Here is a 12359-nt window from a genome sequence, read left to right as displayed (position 1 = left end):
AGAGCATAATTAATAATAATTCACAAACAGAACATTTGCCAGGTTTAAAATAGGAAGCATACTGTTGATGGGTACCCCCTTAGTTGTATTTTCTACAGTCTCCTTTGCACAGGAACAGCTGCTTTCCAGAGTTTTTTCCCCCCCCGTCTTAGCAGAGGGCATTGCTTAAGCAGTACAGGAATGACTACTTCAGCTCAATGGCCCTGGTGTCAACACACACTCCCCCTTTACCTGTGAATTTTACCTGTGCTTATACAATTTCTATTTTACACAATCCTCACATGTAAATGACAGCCCCTCCTAATCAAAACTACACTCAGAGCCTTGCAGGAAGGTGTGACACTTAGATTTATTTCAGTAAGACCATAACTATAACGTAAGAGGTTAGGGATACTTAGACATTTTTTTTAGTCTACTAATCCTCTAATTAACTGCTCAGCTTACCCTACTAAACACATCTGACCAATCTGCTTCTAGAAGACTTACAATAAACACAGCAGCTCTACAAACCTTGTTTGGACACGTATGCTCAAAAGATACCAACTTCAGTCAGATTCTCCTTAAGTTTCACTGTACTTTCAATTTTCCAATTATGTGTGTGGAGGGCACTAAAGACGTGTATGTGTGCTACTTAAACACCACAAAACTCATGTCCTTTCAGGAAAAAAGCAGTGCTAAACGCGCTAATATTCTGCTCCTTGCACTACTGAAATCTAATGTTTATAAGTAGTTTTATCTCAGTTCTAGCAGGCCTTACTCCAGTCAGGGTCACATTGAGCACCACAACATGCAAGAAAAGCCATGTCCCACGCCAGAAAAACTAAACACATCTTTGGACAGTAAACCAAGTGTCTGTGCTAATCATAAGAGAAAATAACATTGTGAGAAAATGTCAGAAAGAAAAGGAAACAATACTAACAAGAGACTGGTCACAATTATGAATGGCTATCAACCATGGTACACCACAGCAATTCATTAAAAAAAATGGGTTAGAACAAGCACAAGAAAAAGGCATGGCTTGATTCCTAGCAAAGTATGACTATGGTGCAGGTGAGTTTTTGATTAAAATTAGAAGCCCATATGAATTCAGCCTGAGTATTCTGCAAGACAGAAAATTCACCACCACGCATAAACTTAGCAAATACTGTCACCAATCCAGCACAAGATATCAAATTGCGTATCTAATATTATAGTAGCTATTTTATAAAGTTGCATTTTATCACTGCCTCACAGTACTAAATTTCATTCAAAAGAAATCCATATCTCCATCCACTTCAATGTAATTAGGTGAACTCCTGAAACTACAGGTAAAGAAAGCAGAAGTACTATAATGTTTACAACTAGTCACCTCATATCTTTGCCTAATCTTCTAGGCATATGCATGCTTGATAGAGTTCTGTGCCCAGAGCTTAAAGTAGCACCACAATGAAAACAAAAAATCAAGTAATGTACTACAGAGACTTTGACAAACAAAAAGCCACTGCAATCTGATGCACTCTAACACATCTAAATCAAACTCTTTCTTATGTTCTTATGCTAACACAAGGGAACAGAAAGTTTAGTTGTCACACGTAAAATAATTCAGGGATCTTTAGAGTCTTACATCTTAGGAAAATTCCATCTCACAGATTTTAGTTTTCAGGAAACTTTTAAAGTGGTAATCCCTGTTACACACTGCATTGCAGTTACACGGCAGTGGTAATGATAACCCATGATGGCTAAGCAATAGCTTGTAACACTAATACTAGAATTCATTGTACAAATCCCCACAAATGGAGTTTTTATCTGTGCCACTGAGGTCTGAAGAAAATGTTCTTTCCATGAACACTTCACCTCAGTTACACAGCTCATTAAGTTCACTTTCCTTTTTTCTCAAAAAGCAACAGTTAACCAGCTATTTCAAGATTCTCCATCAGAAACATCCCTGCTATACTTGCACAGAATCAAGCAAAGCCACAGTTGACAACCTTCAAATTAAGAAAGGCTGACTCAAAATAATGCAGAAGGAAAAATAATCCAATCTGAAAACAGTCAACCACTCTCAAAGTCTGGTAGAATAATGTCACAATTGTAAGAGCACATTTTCTTCCTGAATTAAACTGGTTACTTTAATTAAGCAATTCTAGCAACACAGCAAATATCTTCCCTAATACAGAAATCTCCACTCAAACTACAACTTCTATTACCAAATCTTTTAAAAATTTCTCCCACAACTAAATAGTCTAAGGTAGCACACAATTCTGAGCTACAGCTGCTAAATACCACTTGCATCAAATCACATTCGAGCCATTATTACGTTACACAGCTGCTATTTACATACAGGTTGCATTTTCTTCCCTTGACGAGCTTCTTCCATGCTGATGTGCAGAAGCAGAGAATGCCCTTGTACGAGACCCTGTAATGAACCTCCCCAGAGATCAGAGCCTGCGCATACATGACTGCTTTAGCTCGCTGTGCCTGACACAGATGTACTCCGGGAAATTGCTCCCCAGCCAATCGCTCCCACTCCAGTCGCTCATCTCCCAGGCCACTGATTACAGCTACTGCAGGGTCGCACAGCAGCACAATGGGCAAGACAGCATGCCTTCAATTCCAGCTCAGGGAATACCATAAAAGGAACTGAAACTAAGTTCCACACTTCAAATTTTCTGCATCAACAGCTGCTAAGAACAGCTCCAAGGTAATATTTTTGCTCTGATCCAAGAGTTCATTAACACTACAAAATGCATTTGTACCTCGGGTCCCAGAACAGAACAACCCAGAAGTCAAACATCTGCTAAGTGTATTTATAGCTGTATTATCAACCTTTCACAGAATACTCACTCCAATGCAGGTGTTTGGTTTGTTTTGGTGGGTTTTTTTTTACATAAGCTATATATTCTTGTTCAACAAAATAAACCAAGGCTTTCTAAAAAGAAAAATCACTTTTTTCCCCCCCTCCCTCCCCCACTGAAAAGTAAAAAAAGCATTGATGTTAGCTGCAATTAATCTCATCTCGTCCTCACAGAGTAACATGTCTCTGTTTCATGTATTACATGAGTAGCTGTATTTTTTCCTTCCTTAAGCCAACCTTTTAAAAATGCAACTCCTATTTCAGCAGATCAAATCCAGCTTCATTTCAATCTTTCCCTCTTCACCACTGACATACCCTAGTCTGCTTGTCCCATCATAAAATGCATGGGAAAACTGGTTCTTTAAGGACTTATAGATAACCTTTAAGACGTGCCACTGTCTTGCTTGTTCCTTTTTCTTCTTTTATTCCTACATCTTGTTTGATGAGAACTCTAGAGATGAAGCTGGACGGGTGCCACCTCAACCAACAAACAACTTGGACAAAATAAAACAAGTAACATACTGTCCATGAACTTGGTGCAAATACATTGTGCAACTATGAAGATGGTATTTATCACCTAGCTGCAGAGAAATCAGAAGGCCACATGCAGTTCCTCTCACTGCCTCAGTCCAGAAAATTCTCTAACCATAGGCTAATAAAAGTATTCTCAGATAGTGCTGACAAGAGAGTTTAAAAGTAGTTTGTTTCCACTCTGTAAATAGAAGTTAACTCTAACACACGTACGCATCTTTTTAACCTCCAAGCTACTGAAGGTGTCTCTGCTGCCATGTGTAAATGGCTATAAACTAAATGATTCATACAGGAAACACAAAGTTGAACATAAGTATCAGATACCCTTATTCTTAGTGATCTCTTCTAAACTGGAGATCCTAAGTCACACCTATTCTTTCCCCAACACAGAGCACAGATTCATGCCGTTCTTCAGCTGCTCAGATGACTACTGAAACAGCTATACTGAACCATGTCCTGGTGGCTCTCTCATGCTTCAATGAACTGTTTCTTAGCATAAACCCATACTAGGAGTAATTCAATTGCTACAAGTAAAAAAGATGTTTGTTTAGGTTTGGGAGTGGGTGCGTGAAGGAAAAAGAGGCTGTCTATTCCTTGGGGATAGAATAAGAGGGGTGGGAATCATAAATTTGATTTTCTTTTTTTCTTTTAATTTTTATAACTTTGAAAAAAGTATTTGCTTGGTTTGAATATTTAAAGGAAAAAAAAAACCACCCCTCTCTGAAGCAGCTTATTGAAATTTCTTTCCAGTCCGTAGTCAACCAACTCCTTGTTAACAGTCACTCAGTCTTGGAACAAAACAAACAAAAAAAAACCACTCAGAAGCAATACAAGCACATTTTTTTCAAACAGATGGAAGTTTTTGTCTTTCAAGTCCCATACCAAAATACTTTGTGGATAAACGTCTGCTCTTCCCTTAGAGTAAATACCAGGAAAAAGCTTCCCATCAAATGGAGAACAGCAGAGCAACTTCAAACTGCAATTGTCTCAACACGTTTAACTACAGAAGTATTCTTAAACAAACTGTAGGCAAATATATTCAAAAGTATCACATCCTTGAACATGTTCAGTGACAACACTGTGAGAACTCAGAGCAGAACTATTTGTACTGAGGCAGTATTTTACCTATAGTGCTTGATGCTGCAAAAATATCTCTGTGAAGTGTAAGAGGACTTTTTTTTAATAAAAAAAAATAAGTATCTATCATGAAACATACACTTTTTCCTTCAATCTTTCCCTCTTAATTTTCACTTTTATACCCCTTCAAGTTCCACTTATTTGACCTTATCTCAGTCTATAAAAGCACATTTTTGAAAGATGGGTCCAAGAGTATGTACCACTCATATAGACAAAAAAACAACCAAAAAAAAAAACTACTTCATCTGAGCTCTTACGTCTTTGAAAAACATTTCCTCTTTTTCCAAGGGCTATACAATTCTGATCCCAGTCCATTATGAAGTGGCACTGAACTGCTTTGCTGCAGGGTCTGCAGTGTCTAGCAGGCAGAGCTGTGCTTAATCTGCCATTCCGAAATGGCAGGACATTTAAAGTAGCTGCAGTAAGCAGGACTGAGCTCTCAGCAGGATTTACTACAAGAGCTCCAGCCAAGCTGCTATCAGACACAGTCAGATATGAGCTCAAGCTGAGTGCCTGCTTCTGGCACAGACCATACTGACATACGCACACATGCAGCCCTGTACGCTCTGAATCTATTGATACTTTAAAATCCTGGTTTGGAGGGTAGGGAGGTGGGGTGCTAAGAGTTGCATCCATAGTCCAAAATCAACCCTTCCTTTTATGAGCAAATTAGATCAGAGAGTTAGAGTTGATGATCCCTATTTCCCTTCCATCTCAAATTAGTCTATGATACTATGACTATATTTTCTAACACTACAGCCTCAAAAACCATCCCAGTCCACTGTCACCACTCCTCATGCAGCTGAAAGAACAGCATCTAACAAACTCAAAGCATCTCTCTTTAGGAAAGAATAAAATAAAAAAATTTTAAAACAAACCCCAAGAAATAATTGTGAGATAGCATGACAATACTTCTAAATCAGGCTTTATTCTGGAGGAGGTGAGCGTGGCCCAGGCCATGGGGGGCTCAGGAGGGAGGCAAGGTGCTAGGGGATTAAGATGATGAAGATGGCAAGTTGTACAACACAGTCTAAAGTTCATATGTCAAACACCTCTACGGATGGTTTTCTCCAGCTTCTTATCAAAGGGGAACCTACTAACTCATATTAAGAAAACTTCCTAAGAGTTTCTTATTACAAAGCAATTAAATATAGGGTATTCCTCTGAAGAAACATTACTGCCTTAGCAAGGGAACACAGAAACCTTTGCCAGCAGTGGCTCGTAATTTAATGAATTAAAACTAGCCATAAAATCCAAAAGTCTTACTGCCTACAAGTATTTTTCAGAATACCATTTCTATATAACACCTTGCTCCCAAGACATACATCTGCACAGCATGCTTCAGCTTGCCTCAGTTTGCATCGGCACGTACACATGGAACTGGGTTTTTTCCAGAAAAAAGAAAGGAAGGAAAAAGACAGATGCATTCTGTACAGATATTCTCTGGTGTATTGCCCCAGTAGTGGAGTCCTGGGTTTCTCAGCACATTGCAGGACAGCTGTCAGAAGCCACCAGGATATGCTGGGAGCAAACATGAGGCAGATCACTAATTTAAGCCCTCTTGACATTACACAATTGCACATCATTTGGACAGCTGAGTACTTACTCTCTAGAGATCCCACAGAAATTTATAACCTGAACCCTCATTAACAGCAAGATTACTATGTTCTCTAGTGTACTATGTACTGCTTGATTAATCATACCACATTCTGATCTGAATACACTGATGATGTAGAAAAACAAAAGATGTGTGTCAAGTTTTCCAGGACATGCTCCAGGACTCAAAATCATTCCTCAGTAAAGATGGATGAAATTCACCATGTTCCAACAGAACCCCAAGATCTTACAGCAGCATGTATGAGCATGTGGTCAGCATGCAAATGTTACTGAGCTAGGCTAGGAAGGGTTGGGTGATTTGATTTGTTGGGGTTTTCAGGAGCTTGGGTTTTTAAACTTTAGGGAGTTTTTTGGGTTTGGTTTTGGTTTGTTGTTGGGGGTTTTTTTGGGCGGGGGGGCAGGGAGGGATGGAAAGGAGACACAGAGGAATTCAAAGCTGCTCACTTTACAATTGTAACATACTGCCTTTAGCTAAATTCATCTCCAGACATTTGGGCAGCATTTTTGAGAGATATTCTAGTTTTTCTTTATCCTAAAATAGCTTTAGATCACTGTGCAAGTTGGCAGGAACTATAAACCAGGGATGTTTCAACACTATTAAGAACACCTAAGAAAGGCCATATGTTTAATTGCTCTACAACCACTTGTACAAATATTCTAAATTATGGAGTGCTTTAGGATGAAAGTGGACCTTTGAAGATCATCAAGTTCCAATCTCCCTGCCATGGGCAGGAACACCTTTCTCAGAGCTGCCCAGAGCTCCAACCTGGCACTTAACAAACCTGACACTTGAACTTAAGTGGCCTCGAACACTTCCAGGAATGGGGCATCCACAACTTCTCTGGGGATCCTGTTCCAGTGCCTCACCACTCTCACAGTAAAGCGTTTTCCCCCACATCTAATTTAAACCTACTCTATCTCCATTTGATCCTGTTCACCCTTGCCCTGTCACTACACCCTCTCATAAATAGTCTTGTCTCATCTTTCCTGTAGGCTCCTTTCAGGTACTGGAAGGCCACCATTAGATTACTCCAAAGCCTTCCTTTTCCCAGGCTGTACAACCCAAAATCTCTCAGCCTTTCCTCAAAGATGTGCTCCATCCCTCTGATCAACTTGGTGACCCTCCTCTGGATTCACTCCAACAGGTCAATGTCCAAGTATCACACACTTATCCTCTAGATTAATTCCCTAGAATAGACGGCACCGTTGTGAACAGCTGATGAGTCCACATATGAAGCAGCATAATAAAAGACAGATAATTTTATCTTGTTTTTATTGACATTATTTAAAGCGCTTGCACGAGAAGGCCTTTCCCTGACAGCAGATCCTCAGGAGGTAAATAGCAAAAGCAAAAACAAAAAAATAAATTACAAGAAGTCAAACCATCCAATTTCTGAGTTAGGACAACCAAACTACACCCAAACAGAACAGCTCCTTGAAAAGACCATCAACCATCAGCAGCGAATAAATGAAAGAATTCTTTCCATGAATGGTGCAATTTTTAAATGATTATTCACCTATATGTCATTCCACAGAAAAGCGAAAGACTGAATCTCACCAATTCACATGAATTCAAGCATTAATTCTTCACCTTCAGCTTTCCCTGTATCTCAAATTATCTATTCATACAACTGCATCCCAGTCAAATCAAGTATCTGTGTAACTTACTGACAACACACATTTACTCTTACCGTGAACAAAAATTACTACCTACAAACCAAAACTCAGTAAGTTATAGCAGGAGGGTAAGGCAACATTTCCAGCATCTACAGGTAACTGATACAGGATGAGGAATCAGCACTCTGCTTAGCCCACATTTTTTTTTAAATAAGAAGGCAGGCAGAATGGAAGTACAGTCTGCTCATGCAATCTGAACTATGGCAGCATTTAATCATAAATTTTTAGCTAAGTGCTGTAACACAGGATTCAGGTGCTGTCATCTGTAGATTATTTTAAAGAAATTATTTTTAAAAAACAAGCAAAGAAACCAAACACAAAAAAAACCAACAAAATAAAAAGTCCACAAGTCATATCTCCGTGAAGTTATGCTGATGAACTTTAAGGTATTTGAAATCCTTGTAGCATGAATGCCAGTCAGATTATTACCACTGTTACACACATCAAATATCAACCAGCCAGCAGTGTACAAGCAAGCCTCTACCACAACAAACTCACAGCTACCAAAAAAAAAAAAAAAAAACCAAAAAAAAAAAACAAGTTTTAGCAATCCACACATATTTCATTAATAAGGTAGACAGTGTCAGAAAGCTGCAGTTCCTGTTTTGTGCTAGTGCTGGCCATAATGTGAACCCGCGACATACCAGATCAGGGAACTGATCCAGCAATAACATTGCACTGATGGTATGTTGCCACTTCAATTTGGATGCCATTCAGTACCAGTGAGGCACAGGCAGGGGAGACTGCTGAGCCCAGAGGAGGTGGAGCAGGACTCTGGGGCAACTCTAGCAAAGTCTACTCAGATCGTAGTGGAGCTACACACTTCCACCGCTGTAGCTTCACATCTTAGTTTGGAGAAATGGCAAGGAACCAGTCACATCACCTTCCACTCTTCTCATAATATATTTTGACAATGCAGCATCTTTGCCTTACATTGGAACTCATGCTTTCCCACTTCTGCCCAATTTGCCACTCCTCACTCTCACAAGCACCAGGCTCTTTCTCTGCCCTTGCACACACTGACAAGATGCCTTCCAGACCAAGGGACACCCAGAATCTGAAGTGGCACATCAGCCACAGCCACACACACAGGAAACACCCCAGAGGACGTGGTAATGCTGGTGGTATGCAACATCACAGGATGAACTTTCACAAGCACCACTTTGGATACTTCAGAAAAGTAGGCATGGCACACTGTCACTTGAAAACAAACCAAAAATTCTGTGCTACTGTCAATTTGGAAACTGTGGACACTTTTAAGTGAATAGAAAAGGTTCCACTACATAAAAAATGAGGCCAGACTGGCCCGCAGCCACTGATATTATGCACTCAAGCTACTACAAAGTGCTGGGCAGTGGGAAGCTGCCCAAGCAACTCCCAGTTGTGACAATAAAGTTCTTCAGTAGAAGTGTAAAGGGGAAAAATCAAAGAAGCTGGTGGTGCCTGTGTGTTTGTCGAATAGAAGCTTTTGTTTTATTCATTTTTTTTAATAAAGACAATGTGTAAAACGAGCCCAAATAAAATAAAATAATCACCAGCACTGGTGGTTCAGTGGTAGAATTCTCACCTGCCATGTGGGAGGCCAGGGTTCAATCCCTGGCCAATGCAGTTGGTACTTTCAAGGTGATTCCATGACTCCACTCCAGGGAGACCCCACCTGGTTCCCAGCACAGGAATGACAGCACAGAACTTGCTGAAGAGAGTCCAGAGGACAGCCACCAGTTAATTAATTACAGGGATAGAGCACCATCCCCTGGAGGAAAGGCTGAGAGAAAATCTCTTGCACTTCAAATGGAAATAGAGTAGACTCACAGATAACAGGAAGACATTCTTTACTGCTGGGTGGAGAGGCACTGGAACAGGTTGCCCAAAGAAGTTGTGACTGCCCACCCCTGGCAGTGTTTAGGGCCAGGTTGGATGGAGCTCTGAGCAACCTGGTCTAGTTGAAGGTGTCCCTTTCCATGCTAGGGGTGCTGCAACTAGAAGGCTGTGCCTTCCAACCCAAATCATTTTTTGATTCAATGATTCTGGTTCATGAATGAACATGTAACTCAGTCAACATTAATTTCAGAAAACTAAAACTGACAAGTCTTTTTTCAGCTTGTAAGTGGTTTTTAAGGTTTTGTTTGAGTTTTTCAGTGGCTTCAGAAATTGAAGCAACTTATGGGAAAGGAGAAAGGACGTTATGGGAGTGACATTTTTCCCCTTCAGAAATCAGGAACTAGTTAGTCCAGCTCACCCTTACTATTAAGCCATTTTTTAAGACATGTACTTTCTTGCCAAAATTTCTTCTGTTTTCCTCTCGCATTTCTAAAGCACAACAGTATTAAAAGTCTGTAAAGCCTGAAAAAAGAAGTTTTTCGACAAAAACTGTCAGAACTTGAAATTTCTAGGAATTATTCCAAAGTCCTTCTGAAGGGCCACTGAAGGAACATTTAAAAGGAGATCCACTTCTGGATTTATTATTTGGACTTTCTTATTTGTCTTGCCTAATATTGTGTAAAGCTATACAAAGGAGCTCTTTTAGTTTCTTTAGTTTCACTCCTCTGTTTTAAAAAAGCAAGCAGCTGATTTTTCTGATATATTAAGAGTAATACTTTCACAATGTCCAACTAGCTTGTTTTGAGAGAAGTCAGTTTAAAAGTAAGGTGTTGATTCTGACACAACTGTCTCATGCATGCCACTGCACATGGTGCTTCAGCCGATGAAATGCAAAGGGAAACCGAGATAGAGATCTAAAATTAGCCAAAAAAAAAAAAAAGAAATTATTACCTCTTTTGTAGCCACTTCATTCTTTGTCTCGAGGACAACTACTGATACTGGTTTTAGTATTAGTTCTTGTTTTGTGAATAATCATGTAAAAGACAACCTACAAAACAGTACTTTTAAGAAAGACATGCATTTCTCTTGCAAAGAGGTAAAAAAAAGCTGTAGGACCCTTATTGTAAATTTATGACTTGAGGGGCTACTTAGTAAGAAAATTGACAGCATCCAACACAGGGCAGGCAGATCAGATGCTCATTTTGCTCAACACCTAGAATTCTCTACTTCAGAGAGCATTAGCATGGTTTGCATGGGAGTTCTAACAGGCCAAGAACTATTACAAAGGGTGCTCTCTGAAAAGGCACTTTTCATTATTTTTAAATGTATAACAGAAGTTATCCATCTTTCTAATAAAGCCATAGACCACATTTTCATGCACCTTAATCTGTACACTACCATCTACTAGCACAAATACATGTTCAAGGAAAGACAATTTATTTAGAGACAATAATTTTAAGCAAAATTGGAGCACATACAACAAAGAACTGAGACAGGCATTTGGCTTTCACATTGACTTTTGGAAGACAGACAATTATCTAGCCCTGCATAGTCTACCCATAAAAATTCTGCTGCCATAGTTTTCTTTTAAGGCAAATTTGAACATGCAGAGTAAACTTCCACCAGCCATGCTCCTTGCGGTGCAACCATAACAAATCTGACCAGCTCTGGAACTCTAAAGCTGGCATCAGTAAATCAAAGTCATTGCCCTAGACATGAAGTCTCCTCCTGCATTCTCTGCCTGAACTTGAAACAGCTTTAAGATGGTCCTTACAAACTTAATTGATACCATTAACAGATAAAAAAAAAAGTAAAATACAAAGCCAAATGCACAGTAAACCAAACATTAAGACAAATACATAAAATACATTATCCAGACTGGAGATCTAAGTAAAAGACCTTCCAGCAATATGAATCAAATATGCCATACCCAGTGGCTACAAGAACTGTATCTTAACATTTTTAATTCAGGATTTAACAGCCAGCAGGTAATTTTTAAATGCTGAAAAAAATGCAAGAGTTATTCTAGTCAATGGCAATTGTATCTGGCAACCAAATGAATTTTCTACGCTTATCAGATAAGGAGAAAAAGAGAAAGTAAAGAAAATTACATTGTGTTTGTCATTATTTAGAAAGCAAGCCTCCAGAACAAGTATTTCTTTCCAATACTATCAAATTTGTAGAGAAGCCACCTACACAGAATCCAATACTTCCTTTTACTGTGGCATATAAAATAAGAAGAATACAGCTTACAGCCCTGGGGATGTGTTATGATATCAAATAAATTTCTGCAATCAGATATCTTAATTACATATGCATTTATACAACTTTAAATGTTCAACTGGGTTTTTCTGGGAGGGAAGAACATCTTTACATGGTGGCTTTTGGCAATCAAACACAACTTTCATCATTCCATAATTTCAAAAGACTGTTCCACCTCATACTGATACAGAAGAGAAATTGAAAAAATAAATAGAAGATATATGAGAAAAAACAGTTAAGAGCAGCCTTATTGAACTTTTCTCACCTATTCCCAAAAGTAACACATCAAGAAATATTTAAATAGGAAAAATTTGAACATACTTGATGTCTAGGAAGTACCCATATTTCTAATGATAAAGTTCCTTTTTCCAGTGTTACTTCACCTAAGCCTGGGCACACACAGAGAAATCAACCTATCCACCAAATCATTTGGATTTATTCCCACACTTCTTCACAGAACTGACTCTACAGAAAAAAATCT

General features: G+C 39.1%; 1 protein-coding gene, 1 non-coding gene and 1 pseudogene across 15 annotated transcripts in view; 2 read left to right on the top strand and 1 right to left on the bottom strand.

Annotated features, from left to right (window-relative positions):
• SLC4A7 (solute carrier family 4 member 7) overlaps nt 1–12359 on the bottom strand; it is a 95496-nt gene that overhangs the window by 65392 nt on the left and 17745 nt on the right. For 4 of the 14 annotated variants that reach the window (XM_086850979.1, XM_086851019.1, XM_086850986.1 and 1 more), the window contains exon 1: nt 2321–2718. The exons of the other annotated variants lie outside the window; for them this stretch is intronic. In XM_086850979.1, the coding sequence (XP_086707105.1) occupies nt 2321–2356 (36 nt within the window). In that variant the 5' untranslated portion in view covers nt 2357–2718. Of the gene's footprint in view, nt 1–2320; nt 2719–12359 lie in introns of those variants that run through there. 14 annotated transcript variants of the gene reach the window in all.
• LOC111923418 (large ribosomal subunit protein uL15 pseudogene) lies at nt 8823–9257 on the top strand (annotated as a pseudogene).
• On the top strand, nt 9333–9403 carry TRNAG-GCC (transfer RNA glycine (anticodon GCC)). The gene has a single exon. It is a non-coding gene; the product is annotated as a tRNA-Gly (tRNA).

Source organism: Cyanistes caeruleus, chromosome 1, assembly GCF_971803275.1.
Source record: "Cyanistes caeruleus chromosome 1, bCyaCae1.hap1.1, whole genome shotgun sequence".
NCBI classification, from domain to species: Eukaryota; Metazoa; Chordata; class Aves; order Passeriformes; family Paridae; genus Cyanistes; species Cyanistes caeruleus.
Note: the sequence above shows the minus strand (reverse complement) of the source record. Positions and strands in the feature narration are given on the sequence as shown.